Raw genomic sequence first — 22,467 nt, forward strand, 5'->3', positions numbered from 1 at the left:
AAATACTCTTGGTTTGGTTTTGATTTGTTTGCACTCAGCCATCAAGGACTTACGCCTGATGGCTTTTGCAGCTGTAAAACTGGCAGCATCAGAGGGATAAAGTCTCATTAGCTGCTATTTGCTGGTAGAGAATGAGTGAAATAGTTTTATGCTTTAATATTTATTTTCTTATTGTGATCTCTTCTTTTACTCAGATCAGATACCTGCCTCAAACTCTGCCTTTTAGTTGTATGTGTGTATGCACATAAACCAGCTTCTACGTGTATAATGTACTCATGCTCTCACAGGGGCTTCTGAAACAGACCTACAAACAGGAATGTGCTGTACCAGTTGTAATTTAAGAGTATCACACTTATGTTTTTACTAAAAAATCATGTCATTGATGAGTATTTCAAGTGACTGTTGACACTATTAGAATGGCAGCCCTGTAGCCTCCTGCCACCAAAACCTTGCCATGCAAACCCAGTACTCCTAGTTAGCATTGCTTGCTCAATAACCCATGTTGAAGTATTGTTAAATTCCTCATTTCTTGGTCAAAACCCCCACCATACTCAAGAAAATTTCCTATTCACATTTTGGCTAAGTTTTCCTACAGATTCTCCTGCAGAGTATAATGACTTCATTTTCCCAGGGAGATGTCTCCCTGCTTTTAAAAATAGCTTCTTGTGTAATTGCTCCTCTCTGATGGTTCTATTAAACTTATATGTTACAAAAGCTTGCTTTTAAGAATTCTCTTCCTTAGGACATATTTGGAAATTAAAGCAAGAATGAAGTGTCTTCCCACTTAAGATTTCAGTGTAAAATAAAGAAAAAAAAAATCTCACAATGCATCATATAACACTTCATTCAGTGTGGTCAGGCTTCCCTAATAATTCAATACTTATTCAAGACTTGTGCTTCCTGTGGGCTGCTGTGGGCTTGCTACTACTAAGAAAAGAAAATACAAAAGCCCTGTCCTGTCACCTTAACTCAGATTTGTTCCAACTGTTTTTTCATTATTTGGACAAAGGCAGGAGAGCCAACTTTTACAGACAGAGACACAAGCCAAATTAGAAAACTGCAATTATAAATAAAATACAACATGCAGAACTTTTCATTCATAACTCTTAAACTAGTTCACCAAAACAAATATGACAAATGGGAGTTTTTACAAAGGAAACTCAGTTAAGTGACATGCCCAGATCTGTGTTGCTCACCAGGAACAGAAAAAAACAGAAATCAAGCCTACCTGACATTCAGATCCTTCTTTCCTCAGTCACTTGCCAGGCCTTCAAAAAGCACAGTACACAGTTTTTAGGGCTTTACATGAAATTGGATTGTTTCCCTGCATTTCTGAGAAGTTGCCTGCATAACCCTCAGTCTAACAACACTTGCCTTGATCTGAACTGACTGCCCATACCCAGCCCAGTGAGGCATTTTGCGTATGCTCATTAATGGCTTTTGTTGTATTCTGCCTTTCCCTCTGAAAACATCTTAGACAACTAACTGTGAATGCCAAAGAGATAATAGATAATTATTCAAGAGGTAGTTTGGAGACTGAATGAGCTAACTGCAAGAAAAAATGGATTGCATACTAGATATGCCCCGCTAATGAGTATTTTGATCCTCATTAACTGAAAGATGATGACATTAAACAATGTTTAACAGAGGGATCTTCCAAAAGATCTTCCTTCTCAAAGGATCTTCCAAATTGTCACTTTGGGTGACAATTGCTGAGAAAACACAGAAGCAGGACTGCATCCAAAGCAGGACTACACCCATTCTTCAAGCAGCCTGGGCAGACCTTCTGAGCTTGGAGACCTGCTGAGCAGAACTTCACCACTTAATTCTTCCTACCAGACACAGAGGGGAGCAGCCAGGAGACACCTCAGCCATAGAGATGCCACAAGCAGACACTGCCTCAGAGTTCAATAAAATAGAGGCATTTTTCACAAGGTGGTATCTCAGAGGAGTGGATAAATACTCACAAATATTTGTAAGCATTTAAATACTCAACCGATGTCACAACTCTGCCTTTCAGTAACACCCACTGGAGTTTGTGAGTGCAGCCTACAGCTTAATCCCTGTCAAAGAACTGAGACCGAAGTGTCCTCCAGTTAAGCTGGTGTAACATCTGAGTTTACAGGACACTGCATGGCAATTTTGTGGGTCTCCAGACTAAACAAGTTACGGCAGCCACTGCATTGCTTCCATCAGTCATTTCTAGGTCATTATACCAAATCCTAACTTGTTTTGTTTTCATGTTTCTTGCAGAAAGGAAACTTCTAAGCCTTACCCCTGTACCATTAACTGTTGTCCTCTACGAGATCTGGAAAGCATGAAGGCTGTAGCTCTCTTCATTTGTCTTGTAGGACCAATTTTTGCTATTTCAGTAAGTCCTCATCATGCTACTATTACCAGGCACTTAATTTCCCATTCTGAGAACATTCTATGTTATCCCACTGACCTGTACAAGATTTTTATGGACATGCAGATATTCATATATTTGTCTTTTTCAGACCCATCCTGTAAACCACAAGCTCAGAACTCACAGACAGAAGACTCCAGAAAAGGTACTCTTCATGTTCTTTAAATAGGAAGTAACATTATTCATCTCAAATATAAAAACACATTAGCACATACACACTGGTTGGCAAATTGATTTATGTTAAAAAACTTTAGGCCCTCTCACCCCAAGAATTAGTGCCAAGTATCTCATGCCTTGCATATTAAATGATTGCAAACAGGACAAAATCTAAAGCTCAAAATGGAAGTTTCACTTATTGACAAAATTACCTTAAATTAATCCCCACATATCATCATTACCCATATTTGTACAAGCAATAAGCTCCAGTTACAGTCAAACTGTGGTACAAACAGCTCCAGTACAGGAGGAGGATGACATCCTCAATTTATCACACCAGGTGATCACATGCAGTCTCAAACATAAGAATTTTAGCCACTGTATGTTTCATTATTCACAGTGCAGAGCATTAGACACAGCTTGTGCTGGCAGAGCACTCTGTGGCTGACGAGCCAGATGCCCTGATGGCAATGAGACAGAGGATTTCACCAGCCCTCCCTATGCCACATATGTGTGCTAATGACAGAGCCCACAGTTTTGCATTCACAGCTGACCCAAATTAAAATGCCTTTTTATTGCACTCTTCTGGTGAGCCTTTGTGGCTCAGACACAATGGATCTTGGCTCCAAGCCATTGGATGTGTCAGAACTACTAAACTCAGGTCATGCTCTGTGGTAAGAGATTCAAAATCCCAACTGTTATCCTAACCTTTTTGTTATTTTTAATTATAAACAATATCCCTCTCTGTAGAGCCTTCCAGATACATTTCATATCAATCCAGATGGTGCTCTGCACTATGAAAAACAAAAAATTAACTTTTCCTAATGAACTACCCAGCTGAAGAAATGGTATAAACATCACTTTGTAGCCCACAGCTGTCTACCAGAAATAACACACAGAAGACACTTGCATCGAAACAAGACCTTGCAATAGCCCATGAATCGTCAGTTCCAAGTGTGTGTGTCATCTATCAAAGGCCAGTTCTCCCCCACAGTGTCTAATCACAGATAGTGACTGAAATTTGCCCAAGTTCCTTCATGAGCACCCAAGTTCCTAAGAGCTGATTTTATCCAGGTATAACAGAAAGCAGCATCTGGAAGCCATCTCCAGGCACATCTCTGCAGAACAGGTGCAGGACAAGGCTTCCTGTCAAGACATGAGCCAAATCTTTCTCAGACTGCTGCTTCAAACACAGGCACCCACAACAGACAATCTTAAAGACTGTTTGGCCTTGTGTCTTCTGAATCTGTAGAGCTTTGGAAAAGCTCCACCCTGAATTTCTGTTAGATTTGAGCAAACATAGGATCTTCCCTTGAAAAAGTTAGAGTTAGATCAGTTGGAACAGATACAGTGGATATATTTTCCAGTACTATTCCCACATCAGCAAGGACACCAAGCAACATGCAAAACATTAAGATACCACTTTGACATTCCTTTGACAGGAAATAGGATATAGCTGATCTACAAGAACCTAATTAATACTTCCAATCCTACCTTTAAAAAAAAAAAAAATTGTATAAGTATTTGTGAGTGGAGTGTTTGTTTCCAAGCAGTCATAAGACTGCCTAAACTAAAGGAAAAGCTATTCCAGCAACTTGGGTGCTGAGAAGGACCATTCTTCCCAAATTAAACCCCCCAAAAGCTTTAAGAAAAATCAGCACCAGGTGCTATATTGCTGTAAGCAATAAGCAACACCGAACATGCAGAGGTGTTGTTCAGAAGTACACACAGCAGCAGAAAGGTAATTGCTGAGGCAAGACCTGACAGTCATTTTAGTACCTGCTTTCTTCTCAAGCATTTGAACCCTTTCTACCGAAGGTAATAGTTTTGCTATTGGCTTGACAGAATAAGAAAAAAAAAAAGGCACTCAAACATCTATTGTTGATCTTATGATACAGCGATTGTCACCACACACAATAGTTCCTGGTGAGTTCAGCTAGGAAGCAATGATGTATCAGACTCAAAGTAGATGAATATATGGATTATGAAATCAATGCAGGGCACTCCTCAGGAATTACTATCACGACACCTTGTGAAAGGTGCCTTCTCTTCCCCTGCTCCTCTTTTCCCAGGTCCCTTATTTTTCCCTTATCTGTGTAGGAAGTTATGTTTCACCTCCCCCTTCTCTGAGGTAAGTGATAATTACTGCAGCCTACAAGCGCCTGGAGTTATGACTAAACCACTAATTAAGCATTTTGAGATTTCACAAGACACCCATATGCACCTGTCTCTGAAACAGAGTTGTATAGACCTCTCCAGAAACTCCAGCACTAAAAGAAGGGACAGATAAACAGATTTGCTGAGAAAGAGAAGGGACATCAGCAGTGAATTTCGTGCTCTGGGCTAGTTTAAGAAGAGCACATACAAAGAAAACAAATAAAGCATGCTATGCTTTGCAATACAAGGCAAAAATAACACTGCATCAACTTCAAATAAAACCTAAGATTTATTAATCTCCTTGTTATTTTTAAAAAATTTTTTAAAGAGTGAATATATTCACCCTGAAGCCTCAAAGGAAGAGAACACAGGGTATTTAAACAAAGGTGATTTTCTGCCCAGTCACAGAAGCTTAAAACCAGCGGTATCAGTACCAGGCTCTGAATACAGGGATGAGCCCCAGACCATTAGGAAACAAGGAAGAACTGGAAGCGAGCATCAAGTGAAAAACAGCCTGAAAAGCATTGATTTCCTTGCACTGCACAATAAACCAGGTTTGGCTTCTGATAACCAGGACAGTGACTCTGGGAGCAGCGGCAGAGAGCAGTCCAGCTCTGAGCATGACCAGCTCAGGAAGCATGAGAAACATGGGAACACGGCAAACCGACACCTTCCAGGCCATGCAGAACACCTAGTGGGTGATTTCAGCCTTCATCATGAGCATAACATGTGGAAATATAACAAAAATGCTGTTGGCCTGCCTGAAAGAAACAGTGAAAGCGATGAAGAGGCAAGTATGGAAGAAGAGGACGAGGAATGGGGTGAAGACACTGATTACAGAGACAAAAAGCACAAAGGCCACCAGACACATCAAGGTGACCAATACAAAAGACAGCAACATGAGAACAGCATGCAATCAGATGAACTCCTGAGAGATTCCAGCCAAGCAACCCGGAAAACCAAGAGACATAGAGAGAAATTTGACCTAGAGGAAGAAGAGAGGGAGAACAGCCAGAAGAAGTCCTATAAAGAAGAAATCCCCCTCTCTCAAAAAAACCATAATGATGATCAGGATGGCAAACAGCAAAGTCAAGAGAGAAAAGACAATATTCAAGTGAACTATCCGAGTGACCATGACACAGTGGTGAAAATACGAGATAAGGAAGACCGTAATGATGATGATGGTCATGACAGTGGTGACATTGATGGTGAGGAGTATCTCAGCAACACCTGGAAAGAAGCAGCCTATGAGGAAGAGGAGAGAATCCAGAGTAATGACCAGGAGAGCGTCAGTACCGAGCCTGAAGGGGATGGAACCACTGAAGATAACACTGCAGTTCATAGAGAGACTGAGGATTACCAAATTGCCAAGATTAAAGACCTTGCTCACTCTGAACAAGATGATTATGATCATGAGCCACCTAATTCTGACAACAAGCAACAACTGAAAATGAGTAGCTCTGTTCAGAGCATAAATTCAATGGACAGTGAAGATAAGGTAAGTTATCTTTAAAATAAAATTGGAATACTACAAAAAGGGGGAGAGGGAGAGAGGGACCAGTTCCAAATTTAAATTCTTGATGATTGAAATGACATGTTGGAGAAAAACAGATGTAATAAGTTATTAATATGCAGAAGTTTCATCTCCCCTTTTATTCACTATTCCTCTGGTTCATGCTGTGTCACTGCACACAGAACATTTAGGTGAGTTGGACCAGGAGGGAAGTGAACACCATTCATGTAAGAGCTCCAGCCCCATGGGGTGTGTAATGAAACACACAAATAAATGCAGATACACAGATACAAAACCTGAAACCCAATCTCCAGCTTACTAAGACCGCCTGTTCACTCCTCTCTCACAAAGATTTTAAACACTACTACACAAAAGTGAACAGCTTGGAAAGGCAGGACTACAGTCCACAGAATAATTATAAGAAACTCAGGCCTTACCGAGCTCCCATTTCTCTCTCTCTCCACCTCCTACTCTTATTTTTTTCCCCAAATAACAAGAGCATGTTAATACTACCAGAGGCTTTATGCTCTTCTCACACATTTTGCATAGCAACCTCTCTCTGCTTCAAGCAGAGCAAACTGTGCCTCAGTCAGCTCTATATTCGGACCTGAGAAAATTTTGTCCAAGTATTTTTTTTTTCTTCCCAAGATTCACCACAACTTTCTGCTTATGCCTCTGTGACTGTGCAGGTTAAGACTACAGGCAGTTCCCATGGCAAGATGGAAAGTGTCAGCAACAGGAATGAGGAGGCTCCCCTTGGTAAGATAAGCCCCAAGCAAAGCTGTCATGTAACGCCCAGCTCTCTGCAGCTAGGAAATCTGCTGGTCTGCATTTCTTTTCTGCCTTTTGCAGCATGGGATTTCACGTGACTGAACTGTGCTTGTGCCTAATCCTGTGTTCCCAGAGAATCCCTTCCATATTCCCTTGAATTTAGTAATTTGTTTGTGAAAAACATTTGTAGGCAGTGCACAAATTTTTGTGTCAGTTACACAGAAATGGGAATTACCTTGCACTGAGAGTTTTCAGTTTCAGAACAGTAGCTTGGATTCAAGTAGGAGTGGGACAAATGCCAGTGCTTGATTCAGCAAAGACAGATGGGATATGTTTCACCAAAGGAAGCTGGAAGTGAATGTTAGTCCTTACAGAAGAAACAGCTTTTTGTGAGAAAATTATTTCCCCATCCAATTCAAACCTGGGACTGCTAGAAGCCTCACAAAAATCCTCATTTAAAGTTTGGCTTGTTTTATTCAATACAAGATCCAACTTCATTTCAACAAACTTAAAAATGCACTTGAATTTCTTGGTGAATATTGGGCTGTGTTTTGCTTTGGCTATCAGTAGTACCTGACAAACACTTGGCTTCATCCCATCACCTGTAACAGTCCCTCTTTCCTGCTAGGATTGCTAGACCCATGTCATAACTTCCACTGCAAAAGAGGCAAAGTCTGCCATGCAGACAAACAAGGGAAACCCCACTGCATTTGCCAAGATCCTGCTGCTTGTCCTCCCACCAAAGACTATGAGCATGTGAGTATTTCACCCAGTGCACAGGACTGGGAAAAGCCACCTAAAGTGTTCATAAGATAACATTCCCCTGCTGTTATTTAGAATGATTCTACCCTAAAGAGCATGCAAGTGAGTTTGAATGATTCCAGTAGTTGCAAAATTAAGTATAAAGCACCCAAACACACTGACTATGGCTTGAGAGCAGTATGAACCCATGTAACTACACAGCAACTGACTTGCTCCACTCAGTCTCAGGGATCGCAGCTTTTCCCTGTCGCTAAAAGTTTCATGTACCCACTTTGTGGTTTAGAGCATGTGCTGAGTACTACCACATGTTGAGTGAAATAATCCCACAGCATCTCAGAGGCTATATTACAACCACTAAAATAAACTCAGGTGTTGCAAAACTGGGCCTGCAAGTACAGACAACTAATTCTCACGTGGGCATACAACTAATGTTTCCAATACTTCTGATCATGTGTACTCCCCGTGGGCATTCACCACATGTTAATGATGCTTTTATTTTCTCAACACAGCGGTGGGGGTGGTGGTTTTGTTTTTCCCTCCTCCTCTAGGTTTGTGGTACGGATAACAAGACTTACAATGGCATATGTCAACTCTTTGGCACCAAATGTCAACTGGAAGGGACAAAAATGGGCCGCCAGCTGCACCTAGACTATATGGGCTCCTGCAAATGTAAGCTTGTTTTTCTGTGAAGAATTCACCTAGGTATAAAGAAGCAGTAGCGTTAACCCATCAGCCAGCCCTAAACTACCTTTATTCTTGTAATTTGCCACTTGTGCATCAATTATCTGCTAATTAAGACCTCCAGAACCTAAGCATGTTTAAAAAGTATCTGAAACCTAGACATCTCTCCTGTGCTTACACCAATTGTTGCTGACCTTATCTTCCCCCTACACTGTCTTACATGTTCCTGTTGCTACAGCCTCTGAAGATTTTGTAAATCCTTGACCAGAAAAACAGTGTTTGCAGAGTGTTAGTAAATGAAAATGTCCATCTCTAACTCCCATGGAAAAAAAACCCCAACAAACAACAACCAAACTTAGATGCCACATGCGGAAGTCAGGATCTAAAAGCCAGAACTGATTTCCAACCTCTTCGCGTGCTGCATATGGTAGAAGGAAAGTGCTTTCCCAGCCAGAATACTCCTTTGCTGTCAAAAATTCTGCTTTCATGCAACTGACTGATAACAGCTCCACTGCACAACTATGCTCAGAAGCTGCCCGGATATATAAAAGTTGGGTCTTGCACAACTGGTTAAGCACGTGCACAAAAACCCTGTAGATTTATAACTGACCACATTAGGTGCATTCACAATTTTATGTATTAACAGTTCTGTCAATTTTAACTGGAAGTTTGATAGTGAGATCCCAAATCTCAGAAATGCTCGAATAGGGATTAAACAGATGACTTGTTAACAAAAGCTTTCCTCTTTGGCACAGACATCCCGCCCTGTACTGATTATGAAGTGGATCAGTTTCCCCTCCGGATGCGAGACTGGCTTAAGAACATCCTTGTCCAATATTATGAACGTGACCTGAACACTTCTGGGATTCTAACTGAAAAGCAAAGGAATAAGGTCAGCAATCCTTTTCAGACAAAACCATGCAGTTACATGGACCAGCCCAGAACATCTCATACTAAATGGTACGAATTAGATGACTTCTGAGATGGTTTATTTCACAGCAAAACATGAGTTGCTTTGCTCAGGACAGAAGATGTGATAAAACTGGTTTAATCTCCTACCAAGCCAAGGCTACCAAGCCGAGTCTGACAATTAAGCCACAAGAATTTCACTCCCTTTCTAGTTACTGCCAAAGTTAACGCGGACAGCAACAAAAATCTCCTGGACCACCTGAGGCAAGCTTTTTGTGCTGTGTATGATCACAAACACTAAAACCCATTTCCTCAGTGGTATTTTATTATCAAGTTTCATTTCTCCCAAACACCTTCTTGCCAGATAATTCTCTTCAGGACAGATCTTCATTCCTAAACAAAAAATAACAATTTCTGTGTTATGTTCAGGTCAAAAAGATCTACCAGAATGACAAGCGCCTTGTGGCTGGTGACCACCCAGTTGAGCTGCTCCTGCACGACTTTGAGAAAAATTACCACATGTATGTGTATCCTGTGCACTGGCAGTTTCACCAGCTTGATCAGCACCCTGTTGACAGGTAAAAAAATATTTGTGGTTCAGTTCTGATTTGCCAATTAAACTCAGGCTGTTTTACTTTTCTAAACCCCTCAAAGGATTCTCTACATATAGAAACCAGTATCCTCCCCCTTTCTAACACAGAACTTTTTCCCTCATTGTTTTCCTGGTCATGTCCTAGGTCAGAGCCTGCTATCCTCTTGCCTTGCATGATAATGTAGTACACTCTAAGCTCTACAGTGTCTGAATGGCTACTAATGCTCTCAGCCAGGAAGAAATCCTGTTATTACTGAAGCTAAGAGCAAAAGGCTAAGTACAGAGGACAGAGCCCTGGCAGCAAAAATCCACTAGTGAGGTATCCATAGTTTTCAACTAACACCACAGAGGTCTCTCAGTTTAATGAGCAGATACAGTCACAGTCCAGAGGAAGCCTCCAGCTTCTGAGAACGTGACTCAGATTTCAAGCTTTTGGTCATATCGCTCAGTGATGGGATCCATTATTTCCAAGTTCAGACCTTCAATACCTAGGGACAATCACACCTACTGCTTTAGAACACAGCTAAGCACTTTTGCAAGCTTGATCTCCTGAGGATTAAGAGCAGAACTCCACAAGTGATGAGTAGTGAGCAAGTCGCTCCTTGCAATACTTGTAATTACTACACAAGTAATACTTGTTCCAGGAGAAAAGATCTTAGCAAACAAACATGCATCAGAAGCATTTTAGTTCATCAGATATTAGATATCTTTATAGTGACCTGGGACACATTCACTACAGCAGCGCCATAGCAAAATCCAGTGGGGCATCTCTGATAAAGCCATCCTTACTGTCTTCTACCTTAGATCACCTTTGATAATCCTGCTGATTTATTAAGGAAATGCAGCTCTCCATATCTGCTCTTTCTTTCAGATTATTAACACACTCAGAGCTTGCACCTTTGAGAGCCTCCCTTGTTCCCATGGAACACTGCATAACCCGTTTCTTCCAAGAGTGTGATGGAGACCAGGACAAACTCATCGCTTTGAAGGAATGGTGCCACTGCTTTGGGATTAAGGAAGGTAAACCTAAAAAAATAGGCAGATGCACCTGACAGAATGTTCCCATCAAGAAAATTACTCAGACCTCAATGTAAGGCGAAGAAATTGTAAGTAGAAGCTCATGGCTACTGTGCTGGGAGGAAAACAGAACAGTAATAACAAGACTGCAAAAGGTCAGCAGGGTTAACAACATAGCACAGGTTAATCCCAGAAGAGTTACATGACAGAAGGTATTTGGCCAAACAAGCAGACTGAAGAAATGAGTTCAAAAACTTACTAGCAAGTCCCTAATTTTAAGTGGAGGCTGATTCTTGTCAGAAGTCAGACACACGGAGCTTCACAGAATTCTCTCAGCTCTTCTGATGACAATTTACCAGTCATAACACACATATACTTCTGCCAGTTGATTGCTCATCCATAGCATCAGTCACCTTATTGACAGTGATACAGCATAAAAATGTCTCTTTGGTATAAAATGTCAATAATGTTTTCTTCTTCTTTGTTGCAGAGGACATAAATGAAAATCTCCTATTCTGAACCTGGCTGAACAGACTCCCAGTTCTGTACTAAAATCAGTGAATCCTGCTTACTTTTGTAATTAACAGCTTCACAGCTTTCAAGAAAAAGATGGAATAAGGTTCACTGAGTTCTTATCAAATAACAAAAGTGCAGAAAATTTCTACATTCATTAGCAGCAGCAAAGTTTAACTACTTCAATTGGTTCATAGCTAAACAACCAGTGTTTTCCCCCACATGTACCCATGATCTCTCTGAACCAATGAATACTACTAACCCAATGACTAAGCCGTTCACAAAACTCCTCAGTAGAATTATAGAATGTAGATTTTACTGCACACTGAAATGGGACTTGTTTCCTTTATTTACTGTATTGTCAGCTTAACACTCTGCAGAGAAGTCTCAAATAAAATAGAAGTCTACTTGGAATATGGGTTTTGTCAGAACTTTGTCAAAGAAAATTCTATTTCTTTCACCATTGCCCATCTTTTGCTCACCTCAAAAGAGGCACAATTTAAGAATAAAAAAAGCCAGGACAGTATGTGATTATTCCCGAATCCCCATAAATTTGTGATCTTAAGGTAAGCATTTCACTGAAAACACTCCAGGCATGTTCTGCTTTAAGGAAAAAAACCCCAAATGCTATTCCTACAAAGGATGATCAGCAAACACCTTTCACTTGAACCATGTCACCTCTCCAATGAAAAGAAGATGGAATTCAGAAATGCTATTTTGGTATCTTAAACAGTGGAAGTCCCCTCACCCCCTGCTAATCTGCTCTTGAACCAGCAAGGGCTGATAATCGTAGCTTAACACCAGCCTGATGCCCTGGCATACAATGAATTAAGCTGTGATTATTTTCAACACAAGAACTTCTTGCACAAAGCAGAGATTACTTCCCAGCAAAACCAGTTTCACTGCCAGTTTTTTTCCACCATCCCAACTTGTTGCTCACTTCACATTCTGCAACATCACACAGCAGTGTGTAAACAACTCAGCCTGGATGGTATGTACAAAAGCATATTCTCAATGCTAATTCCATTTGGAAAAGATCCTTTCTCTGGGACTTCAAATGTCTTGGGGGAGAAAGTAACTTTGACAGAGCTTTTCCAGCCTAGCTGCAGTCTTTTGCATATTTGTTCTTTCTGCAGCCAAGACTCAGCCACCTTAGAACAATTAAATATAGTTCACACGAGGATAACTCTCAAGAGATTGACTCACTCTCCACTGACACAATGCTCACCACTGCTCTGCTCAAACCCACTACTAGGAAAACATACAACAAAATTGAATTTATCAGGGCAAAGGGGAAATATTTGCCCTTTAAATAGTCCCAAGTTCTACAGGGCAAATAATGATCATCACCAAGATGGTTACAGCTGTGGATATACGAAGAATATAATGTATTAAGGGGCAGATGAACATCCCACCTGATGAGCTGTTGATGTCAGTGGCCTCAGACAGATCCAACGTGATGCCAACTTCTTCCAAACCGCATCCTACAAGATTTTCCCGATACATGTACTCAAACTTACTTACTTACTAGTAAAATAATCACTAAACAGAAGGATCAGGCAAGCACCATGACTGAAAACTTATTTTCAATAGCTATTTTCAAGAGCTCTTTCAAGAGCTTTTTGTTTAACCCACAGAGAGTTGGATGGCAGAAAGCACAGCTCTCAAACTGCAAGCACATGGTCAGTACACAGCTGGCCTCAAAAGGTAATAGCTTTAATTCACAAGTTCCCATTTCTTCAGGAAAAAAGAAAGTACTTATGCTGCCTCTCAGTTTGTAGCTTCAGTACTCTCAGTAATATCACCTGAGTATTCCTCCAGCATTGCTACAGTCAGAATACCTATATTGAAAAAACAAACAACAAATATTCCTTTTATAACACATTTCCACTGCCAAGCTTGTCAATCCTCCAAGGATTAGTAGGGGTTGTTATAAAAAAAACCTGTCATTTTTATCAGCTGAGAAGTAAACTAATCACCCGAAACATCTGAAGAAGGCATGATTCATGACATTGTGATTTTCTGATGCACAGAAAGCTGAAGTATAAAAAACTGTATCTACAGACTACAGATCCACCTCCCCTGACCCCATAAGAAGGGTCTGCTCTTGTAGGTCATGCTTTCAAAACCCAACTACACTGCTGGGGGCCTGCTCTGCATAATGTATCACATCACAGAAGAAATCAAGTGGGCAGGAAGAGGTGAGCAAGGATTGAAAGAAAAATTAATACCTCTTGGCATTACTTTTTCTTTGAAAGGAACATACTAATAACTCTGTGTCATAGGTTAGCAAGCATAGTCCCAGAAGGGATTTCCTTGCTAAGGGGTGCTTACAGCTTCCTCTGGGAACTGATAGAACCTATCAGCTGGCCAGTTTGAATATGGACAATTCTTTAAGCCACTTAAAGTTGTGACCGCCTCTGTGATACACATTTAAGAATAGACAAACTCCCCCCCCAAGCTCTCTCTCGTTTCCGGCGCTGGCACAGGTGGCTGCGGGCCCCGTGTGGGGGCCACCGGGCCCGGTCAGGCCCTGCTTGGGCCAGGCCAGGCCGGGCTGGGCCACGGCCATCCTGGAGCCGATGGACCTGTTCCAGCCGTGGAACCCCCCCCACTGCCTTGCCGTGGGCAGCCGGAGCGGCTCGGCTCTCCCCCCTCTCCACTGAGATAAGAAACATTCAACATTCCAGCTGCAAAGCTGCAAGGCCGAGGTGAGATTAACCCTTTTATTGCTGTGAAGAGCTGAAAACCTGAGGGAAGAGAGAGAGGAGATGCTTAAAGCTGAAATTCTGTTGTGAAGCTATGATATATCAGAGGATCCCATTGTAATTCCATGAAGATATGGGGGGTGGAGTGTTCAGCTCGTAAGCAAAAGCACCTGCACTGAGATAGGCAGATGCTGACACAGCTGTAATTTCATGAGAAGTTTGGACAGGGAGAGATGGACCAGATGAGGACTTTTGCTCCAAACGGGAAAGGAGAAAACCTCAGTCCCTAGAGATGAACCTGATGAAGACTTTTGCTCCAAACGGGAAAGGAGAAAACCTCAGTCCCTAGAGATGCTCCCAGAGATGCTCCCAGAGATAGTCCTAACGATGAAGATGATGAAGACCCGTTGCTCCCAGGGAAGGAGAAGGGCCTCTGTTTTTGTTTCTGAACGGCTCAACCTTAAAATTGTACCCCAAAAAACTTCAAGAGTGGACCCTCGAAAGCAGTTGCGGGAAAAGCTGCAAGTCGGGGGAAGGGACTCACATGCAGGCAGAGAGACTCCTCTTCCTAAATGGACTGAACAATATTTGGAAGTGGGCGGCTGTCTCGTTGTGATAATGTTTTCATAGCATGAGAAAGAAGAGACTTCTCTTTCTAAATGGACTGAACAAGGTTATTATGGAAGTGGTAAACAGACTGAACATCTTAAGGGTTGTCTTTTTACATTGTCAGTGGGAGAAGGGAGGAAGGTGGGGGGAGGAGGGAGTTCTGAAGATGGTATAATTTTTTTTCTTTCCTCTTTTAGGTCTGTTAATAAATTTCTTTATATTCTTTCAAGTTTGGTGCCTGCTTTGCATTTCTCCTAATTCTTATCTCACAGAAGATAAACAGTAATGAGTATTTTGGACCAAACCACTACACTAAATTGGTGTTTCCGCCCGGTTACAAACCGAACCCGCGACACTCTGCAAGATTCCCAGGGTTTCCTGCATGAACATACGTGACTCCTTCAGGTTTCACTAGCTAACTGGGAGGCAGAGGGAGGGTTGAAAAGGAGCAAGCCCTAAACGCATTCATTAGCTAAGCAGGATGTGGATAAAGTCTCAACAGTGCATGAATGTGTCACAGTACTGTTACACAAGGTAATTCCAGACCATGACATTTCTCACCACCTTACTTCAATATATGGATCAAAATTCCTAAAGTCCTCAGGTTTCAACATCAACTTTCAGCTGTCACTGTCACCAACACCTGACACTAATACACAACAGCAATTGATTAAAAACACAGGGAGAAATGTCAGCAACTGTTGTGCAGCTCCTGTTAGCAGCATAAATGCCAGAGAAGGCCTACATCAGCCTCCTGACTGCAAGCTACTTACATCACCTGAAGGGTAAGAAACCAGAACAATTTACAAGACTATACTTTAAGGCTGCTCTTTTCCAGTGACTCTGTTTATGCTGCAGTCTCCACAACTGCTGTACTGCCATAAGCCGTGGGAAGAGAGGAACCTCAAAATTCAGCTCTTCAAATCAGTCATGAAGTTTCATTCTCCAACAGTTTTCTTTTTACACAGAGGCATTGTCACACATTCAGATGTGAATACCAGCCATGCTGTAAACGAAAAAGTAATTAAATGTGAAAACTAATCTCTCAAAATAGAAAATCACTCCAAAGTGAAATGACTCAGAAAAGAAATTTCGCTTTATTATGCAGCACTTAAATCATTATTCAGGTTATCCTACAAGTCTCTCATTCCTTAGGGATTCATACTTATTCATACAGGGAAACAGTGCAAGAACACAGAGCTAAGGTGAACAGCCTGTGAACTACCACCAGTCAGAATCCCAGTGTTGCCATGCAGATCTGCAGACATCATGAAACAGCTACAAATAATGAAGCCAAGAAAGCAAACCGAGAGCCCCACATTCTTCTCATTTCACACTAGCTAAGAAATAAAAAGAAGCAACCTGAAGTCTCTGAAAAACCCTCTGTTTATCACTGTGTTTTTCCCAGCTGAATTTCACAGAATTTTCATTGAGGATGACAATGACATCTGTTTCAAGGCTGGAAAATATATTCTCTCAGAGTCTGTCGGTTCCAAGTTTCCATCACTCGTGGCACTCAGATCCAGGATCCTCACTCCAGTGGGCTCCCCGTTTCTCAGTCACCAGCTTGATGAAGTAGCTGTGACTTGCATACAGCTCGAGCTTCTCACTGATGTCAACCCACTTCACCACTCCAGCATCATCACCTGCTTCCAGAGGCAAGTTATCCATCGTCTCACCTGTTCACAAAATGAGAGTTAGGACATGCTATTGCCTCTTCCTGCTTTTTCCCCCTCTCACATCCTATCAGTTCTGCCCTTCCACAATGCTCCTTCACAGGCAGCAACCTTCTACTGCTTCTCAGAGAAAAAACAACTAAGTTTCTCCCTGATTCTGTGCCAGAAACATTTTTCATACCTGCACTATTTTAAGGCAAACCTGAGTGGCAAATCTGAGTTAACTCCTTGTCACCACTCTTAGGGTATCACCAGCAGCATGAAAAGTTATGGAAACTATCATGACAACACATACTCATTACCTCAAGTTTAGCCAATACATCTGCCTGGATTTTTGTTTGTTTGCTTAACATTTGACTGCTGCTTTTCTCACATACGATTCTACAGGACAAACTGAATTCTGAAACTTATATATGCTTATGAAAAAACAAAAATAATTAAAACTTTACTAGAGGCCCCAAAATCAAAAATACCACTTTTTGCATAAAGGCTTCTGAATTGCTCTCTTTTTGAAGTTTTTACTCTGTTTTTAAAGAATTTCAGGACTTCATAGACAACAACCAAGGAAATGCTTTTCCATTCTGTATTGGAAACAAGGGCCAAAGATACACTATCTCCACTACTCCTGGGGGCCGATAAATCTAGGACCAGCCACATGTGAAACTTTACAACTGGCATCCTACTACCCAAAATTCAGTGGAAATGTCACTACATGAAATCTCTAGCTTGAACAACTCAGAATCACCTAAACAGATTTATCTTACAGGTGAAAAATGGGAAAGCAAGATAACAGATCAATTTAACAATCTAGCCCCATATTTTACACCTGACTTTCATGCTCCTCCAATTTCATTGCCATTCTCAGTTCAAGAACAGTCCCAATTTCAAATCAACATATGGAGTAAAAGACAACTAAGAGCACCCCTGGAGATATTTACCTGTTTCATCATGATAGTTCACAGCCTCTGTCTCCATCCAGGCATTATCAGTGTTACGAGGGTCATCCACATATCCTCTGTACACCTGTAAGGCCCCAAACAAACCAGAACAAGCTCAGTGTCACAACAAGCAAGGTGGAATCAGTCATACTTTTTTCTTTCCCTCTGACACATTTGCCCTTACAGAGTTTTCAACAGTCCCTTCCATTTCCTACACCCCAAGAACGTGAGCATCATGACTTATTTTCATTTCAGCTGCACTTCCTCAGGTTCCATACAGCTGTGAGCTACATGCACAGCTCAAGAGGCTACCACAAGAGACACAGAGCTCACCACAAAGTGTTCCTGGCTGAACAGCTTCTGGAGCTGCTTCTCCAATTTTGCCTTCTCCTCAGGCGATTTCTGCAGAGAGTTCAAGGCCTCCTCCTCAAATTCTCGCTTCAGGGTAGCAGAGATCTTCTCCCCTGGGTCCACCATCCCCTTAGAGGGGGGAAAACAAACAAACAAGCAAACAAAGACTATCCCTCAGATTCTACAAATTTTAACTCCTGGCTCATAGTATGTTACATCCTCCTGCATCATACACGTGCCTTATCAGCCTCATGGCCTCACCAGCAGGGAAACGTCAATTGCCTCTGGAACTTTGCCCTTACCCCTGGAATGGCCCACTCCCCACAGTCTCTCCTCTTGATGGCTACGAACTGCAAGATGTTCTTGCCAGTACCTGGATGAGCAACTTTATTGCCACTTCCGTCCCTTTTCCACCTGCAGCAAATGACAAACAAGAACATGTTTTGCTGCTTCTTGACACAAGGGCCTGAGAGAGGGACAGGAGGGCACTGCCACCTGTGAGGGGACAAACAAGGCAGAGAATGGACAGTCAGGGTGGACTGATGGATGCCATCCAGCAGGATTGCAACCAAGGGTAGAACACTGATGGTTTTCCTCAGCCAAAAGGGCAGAAAATGCCCATGAGGCACATTTCTGCAGCCAGGCTGGTAGCAGCAGCTCCTTCTGAAAGCTCCCTGAGCTGCACCTGTGCCAATCCATACTAAGCGGATGAGAATGTCTCTGCTGGAACAGAATGGTCGCACAGGCTGCAGCAGCGCCAGGACAAAGCCACAAGCAGCCACCATCGCCTTCAGTAAAGAATTAAGAACTATCAATAGGAAAAGCAAAAAGCTGTCTAAAAAAAAATAAAACAAAAACAATGCCAGCATTTACTTTCAAGGAAGAAACTCGGTAGCATCAGCATCCTTCTGGAAAGCGGAAGAAGTAAAATGCATCAGGATGATTTTCCACAATGGTTCTGCCTTCAGCATGGCACTTTCTAGCTTGCACTTCTGTTAACCACACAATCTTTTCTGAATGCTTTGTGTAAAATGGTTAGCACCCATACACACATCCTGCTGGGAAAAGCACATCAAAACAAAGCATGCAGTGACCAAAAGAGCATCCTAATCCCACCTTCTCTTATCACAGACTAAGTCAAGTTAGTGTTTCTTACATAACAAAAGCAGAATGGGCTTACACATAGAGAACACACAGAGAAAACGGCCATGAAAAATAATAACCTGTCCAGAGAGGCAGAAAAGAAGCAAAAGGTATGGGTTTTTTCTCTACTGCAGGGTACCTTGCAGTCACCTGTCCCTTACCTGGTTACAACAGGATCAGCAGCATGGTTTGGTCCCCAGCGCCCCAACAACCCTCTGCCAGTGAGGCCAGTTCTTCCTGCTGGATTCCTGAAATAAATGCCACACTACATGACTTACATAATCCTGAACTGGTTCCAAATAGAAATTAAGCCCAGCCACACACAGCTCCTCTGATCTCTGAGGATCACCTGAAACACAAGGGAGTTTATTTTCTGCTAAATTTCCATACCCTTAACACAACAGTGCATTAACCATATTTACTTCCCCATATTCAAAATATTCTACAAAAAAACCCCCAAACAAACAAAAAACCCAACCAAAAAAAAAAAAAAAAAAAAAAAACCAACCAAAAAACAAACTCAAAAAAAACTCTCAAAAAAACCACAAATCAAGATTAAATAACAAAAAATGGAAGGACAGCAACACATATGTGGTGTCACCATGTGCTTTAAAGGGCAAGAGACACAGCATGTTTTTCTCCTTCACCAGTGTCGATTCATCAAACTAGGTTCCATTTTTCTCTCTTGGCTTACTCCCAGCAGGTACCACGTACCAGAACTGACAGACCTGTAACAGCACTGAAACCACATCACTGAAATGAATATACAAACAAAAACCCCACACTCACCGGGGTCTCCCATTTTCGACCACATACAAGCCATTCAGACTCTTCCTCTCCACTTCCCCATCTCTCTCATTGAATTTGGGAGAAAAACCATCACTGCGTGAAAAAAAAGAATTTAACAGAGATAAATTATAAAACATATTATAAATTATAAAGCTTGCATGCCACCCATCAGACCAGCAACACCCCTTTGATCAATGAGCAGTTTCTACCAGAACTGGAATTGCAGGCCCTCCCTTTTCTAAAGGAGGCTATAAAGTCTCAACCTTTACTGATGATAGTCCCTCTGTATTTAGTTCTGCAGGCAAAAGTGCAGAACTAAAGTATTTAATATTGCATCTCTCTCAAGTTTCATTTAGACAGTGTTTAGAAACACTTTAGAAAGTGTTTCAAAGGTATTTTTGTTAAGGTTAGAGCTGGAGAATCACAGAATCATTTTGGTTGGAAAAGACCCTTAAAATCACCAAATTCCATGAAGCACTGCCAAGCCCACCAGACATCTTTTAAACACCTCCAGGGATGGTGACTCCACCACTTCCCTGGGCAGCCCGTACCAGTGCCTGACAAACTTTTTGCTGAAGAAATTTTTCCTAATAGCCTATCTAAACCTCACCTGGCACAATGTGAGGCTGTTTCCTATTGTCCTACCCCTTGTTACGTAAGACAGAAGAACTGACACCCCCATTGTTACATACTCACAAAAAAATTACTGCAATTAATTCAGCCTGTCACATTTCCTGAGTCAGAGTGCTCACTTCAAGAAGTATGATTACACTTTCTTTTTTCATTCACTTTCTTTTTTGCATTCCAACCATGAACGAACAAACAAATGTATCACTAAAATGTTCTTCCAAATTCTTAAGGAGAATTAGGAGATTTTTATTTAGCTCACAACACAGAGAAACACTTACACAGCATCAACAGCTGCCCATTATTCCAATCTCAACCATCAGCTCAGTAAAATCATGTGTCAAAGACCTTCACAACAAACCCAGACCGTTCAGTTCTCTAACCATCACTTTTCTTAATCTTGACTTTCACACATCACTGCAGAATCACACATCACTTAAGATGATCTTGTTAACTCAATTCACGACTATTTCCTGCTTCCATGTTCACAGGGGAAAAAAGTTACCATTTCCACTCACTTAATTTGGGGATCTGCCCAACTGGGTCCAGCCAAAACAGACTCTGCAGTGTACTCCACAGGATTATAATCTTTCCACTCAGTCAGCCAGCCCACTTTATCTTCAGGAACATGGCTACGCTCAATGTGTGATCCTGGATATGGGGAAGTGAGAGCTTTGCTGTGGTGGAACTTCACATTGTAACTGTTGAACATGTTTACAGGATGAAGGCGGGACCAACAGTTTGCAGATAAATTACTAAAAGAAAAAAAACCAAAAAACACATCTCATTCACTAGGCTTTAACCTGCTATTTAATGCCGGATCTGTAAAGCATATTACGGCAAGCGGAATAGACTCGGCTCTTTCACAGAATCACAGAATCAATCAGGTTGGAAAAGATCTTTGAGATCATCGCGTCCAACCTATGACCAAATACCACCGTGTCACCTCAACCATAGCACTGAGCGCCACGTCCAGTCTTTCCTTAAACATCTCCCGGGATGGTGGCTCCACCACCTCCCTGGGCAGCCCACTCTAACGTCTAATCCCCCTTTTCATGAAGAAATTCCTCCTAATATCAAACTCGCGAAACACCTGAAATTCACAAAAAAAACCCCTTTAACAGAGACGTGGAAAAGGACAACACCGCTTTTTTACTTTTCAGTAATGACATCACTTTAAGGGACAGCCCGGCTTGCCCTTCTGCCCCGCCCCAAAGGGACACCCTGAGACACCGCACACCCCGGCCAAGCTCCCCCTCGGCGGGCAGGGGGTGCACGGCAGCGCCGGGATCTCGGCCGGGCCATGAGGCGGCTGCTCCCGGCGGAACAGGCCGCCGACCGCCGGCAGCGACACCGGGGCGCGACCCGGGCTCCGCGCAGCTCCGCCACCGCCCGTGGTACCTGTGGGCCGGGCGGCGCTGGGCAGCGCCCCGGGCGCTCAGCAGGACGGAGAACGAGAGCACAGCCACCGCCCGAGGCAGGGCTCCGGCCGGCAGCGGCATCGGCCCCGCCGCGACCGCACCGCGGCGGGGGCAACCCCGCCTCAGCGCCGGGGCCGGGCCGGGGCGCTGGGCCGGGGCCGGGAGCGGGAGTGAGGCGCTGGGCCGGCGATGCGAGGCAGCCCGCTCTAGGACCCCGCTCCTTGTCACCGCTCCGGGATCCCGCTCCTTGCCGAGCCGCGGGCAGCGCCGCAGTGCCGCCCCGCGCCGTACAAGCTGGCCCCGAATTGGCGGCAGCGGCGCCAATGGTAGCGCCCGGTGCCGGGTCTGCCTGGGGCGCAGCGCCTTCCCCACGGCAGCCCCGCAGTGCCCGCACAGTCTCTGTGTTTAGGCCGCTGCTGGGCAGCGCTCCCACAGCATCAGCGCTGTGTCCCCAACATTCCTAGCCCCATCACTGAGAAGGATCCTGGGAGCGGACACAACTAGGCCAGCTTACCCAAACTGACCAAAGGGCTACTCCATGCCACATGACGTCAGCTCAGCTATAAAACATAAGGAAATGAAGAGGAGGAAGGGGAGGGCATTGGTTATTTACAGTGTTTGCCTTCCGGAGCGACCGATGTGCGTGCGGAAACCCTGCTTCCCGCGGGGAAGTAGAGAATAAACTTTCCTCTTTTTTTATCTTTTACTTTAATCAACTACCTTATCC

At 42.9% G+C, this 22,467-nt stretch overlaps 3 protein-coding genes across 7 annotated transcripts in view; 1 reads left to right on the forward strand and 2 right to left on the reverse strand.

Moving 5' to 3' along the window:
- Window positions 1-1,395, reverse strand: part of LOC125326334 (dentin matrix acidic phosphoprotein 1-like) — a 20,917-nt gene extending 19,522 nt beyond the window's left edge. For both annotated transcript variants that reach the window (XM_048304495.1, XM_048304496.1), the window contains exon 1: window positions 1,229-1,395. In XM_048304495.1, coding sequence (XP_048160452.1) covers window positions 1,229-1,235 — 7 coding nt within the window. In that variant the 5' untranslated portion in view covers window positions 1,236-1,395. The remainder of the gene's footprint in view (window positions 1-1,228) is intronic.
- The window catches only part of SPARCL1 (SPARC like 1), a 13,225-nt gene extending 1,333 nt beyond the window's left edge, over window positions 1-11,892 (forward strand). For both annotated transcript variants that reach the window (XM_048304493.1, XM_048304494.1), the window contains exons 2-11: window positions 2,254-2,371; window positions 2,499-2,552; window positions 5,049-6,218; window positions 6,923-6,992; window positions 7,633-7,760; window positions 8,315-8,435; window positions 9,203-9,339; window positions 9,786-9,934; window positions 10,820-10,968; window positions 11,456-11,892. In XM_048304493.1, the coding sequence (XP_048160450.1) occupies window positions 2,318-2,371; window positions 2,499-2,552; window positions 5,049-6,218; window positions 6,923-6,992; window positions 7,633-7,760; window positions 8,315-8,435; window positions 9,203-9,339; window positions 9,786-9,934; window positions 10,820-10,968; window positions 11,456-11,484 (2,061 nt within the window). In that variant the 5' untranslated portion in view covers window positions 2,254-2,317 and the 3' untranslated portion in view covers window positions 11,485-11,892. The remainder of the gene's footprint in view (window positions 1-2,253; window positions 2,372-2,498; window positions 2,553-5,048; window positions 6,219-6,922; window positions 6,993-7,632; window positions 7,761-8,314; window positions 8,436-9,202; window positions 9,340-9,785; window positions 9,935-10,819; window positions 10,969-11,455) is intronic.
- A 3,977-nt stretch (window positions 11,893-15,869) lies between these two features.
- Window positions 15,870-22,351, reverse strand: NUDT9 (nudix hydrolase 9). Of its 3 annotated transcripts, none has more exons than XM_048303108.1 (8): window positions 22,265-22,351; window positions 20,838-21,074; window positions 19,693-19,785; window positions 19,065-19,151; window positions 18,063-18,174; window positions 17,743-17,889; window positions 17,410-17,494; window positions 15,870-16,474 (listed from the first exon to the last, which is right to left on the reverse strand). In XM_048303108.1, exons 1-8 carry the CDS (start codon window positions 22,285-22,287, stop codon window positions 16,299-16,301), a joined length of 960 nt encoding a protein of 319 aa, XP_048159065.1. In that variant the 5' UTR covers window positions 22,288-22,351; the 3' UTR covers window positions 15,870-16,298. The 3 variants fall into 3 exon arrangements, with proteins under 3 accessions (XP_048159065.1, XP_048159066.1, XP_048159064.1); XM_048303109.1 differs by having other exon boundaries at window positions 22,255-22,342; XM_048303107.1 differs by lacking the exon at window positions 22,265-22,351 and adding an exon at window positions 21,721-22,248.
- Between the last annotated feature and the right edge of the window lie 116 nt (window positions 22,352-22,467).

This window comes from Corvus hawaiiensis, chromosome 5 (assembly GCF_020740725.1).
Source record: "Corvus hawaiiensis isolate bCorHaw1 chromosome 5, bCorHaw1.pri.cur, whole genome shotgun sequence".
Classification (NCBI taxonomy): Eukaryota; Metazoa; Chordata; class Aves; order Passeriformes; family Corvidae; genus Corvus; species Corvus hawaiiensis.

What these genes read in the sequence shown, in the direction of transcription:
- NUDT9 (XM_048303107.1), bottom strand. Translation starts at nt 21,821, where the DNA reads ATGCCGCTGCCGGCCGGAGCCCTGCCTCGGGCGGTGGCTGTGCTCTCG. An exon ending in GTCGAAAATGGGAGACCCCG is followed by an intron (nt 19,152 to 19,692) that starts GTGAGTGTGGGG and finishes CATTTATTTCAG; the next exon opens with GAATCCAGCAGGAAGAACTG. An exon ending in GAACTATCATGATGAAACAG is followed by an intron (nt 16,475 to 17,409) that starts GTAAATATCTCC and finishes TTTTGTGAACAG; the next exon opens with GTGAGACGATGGATAACTTG.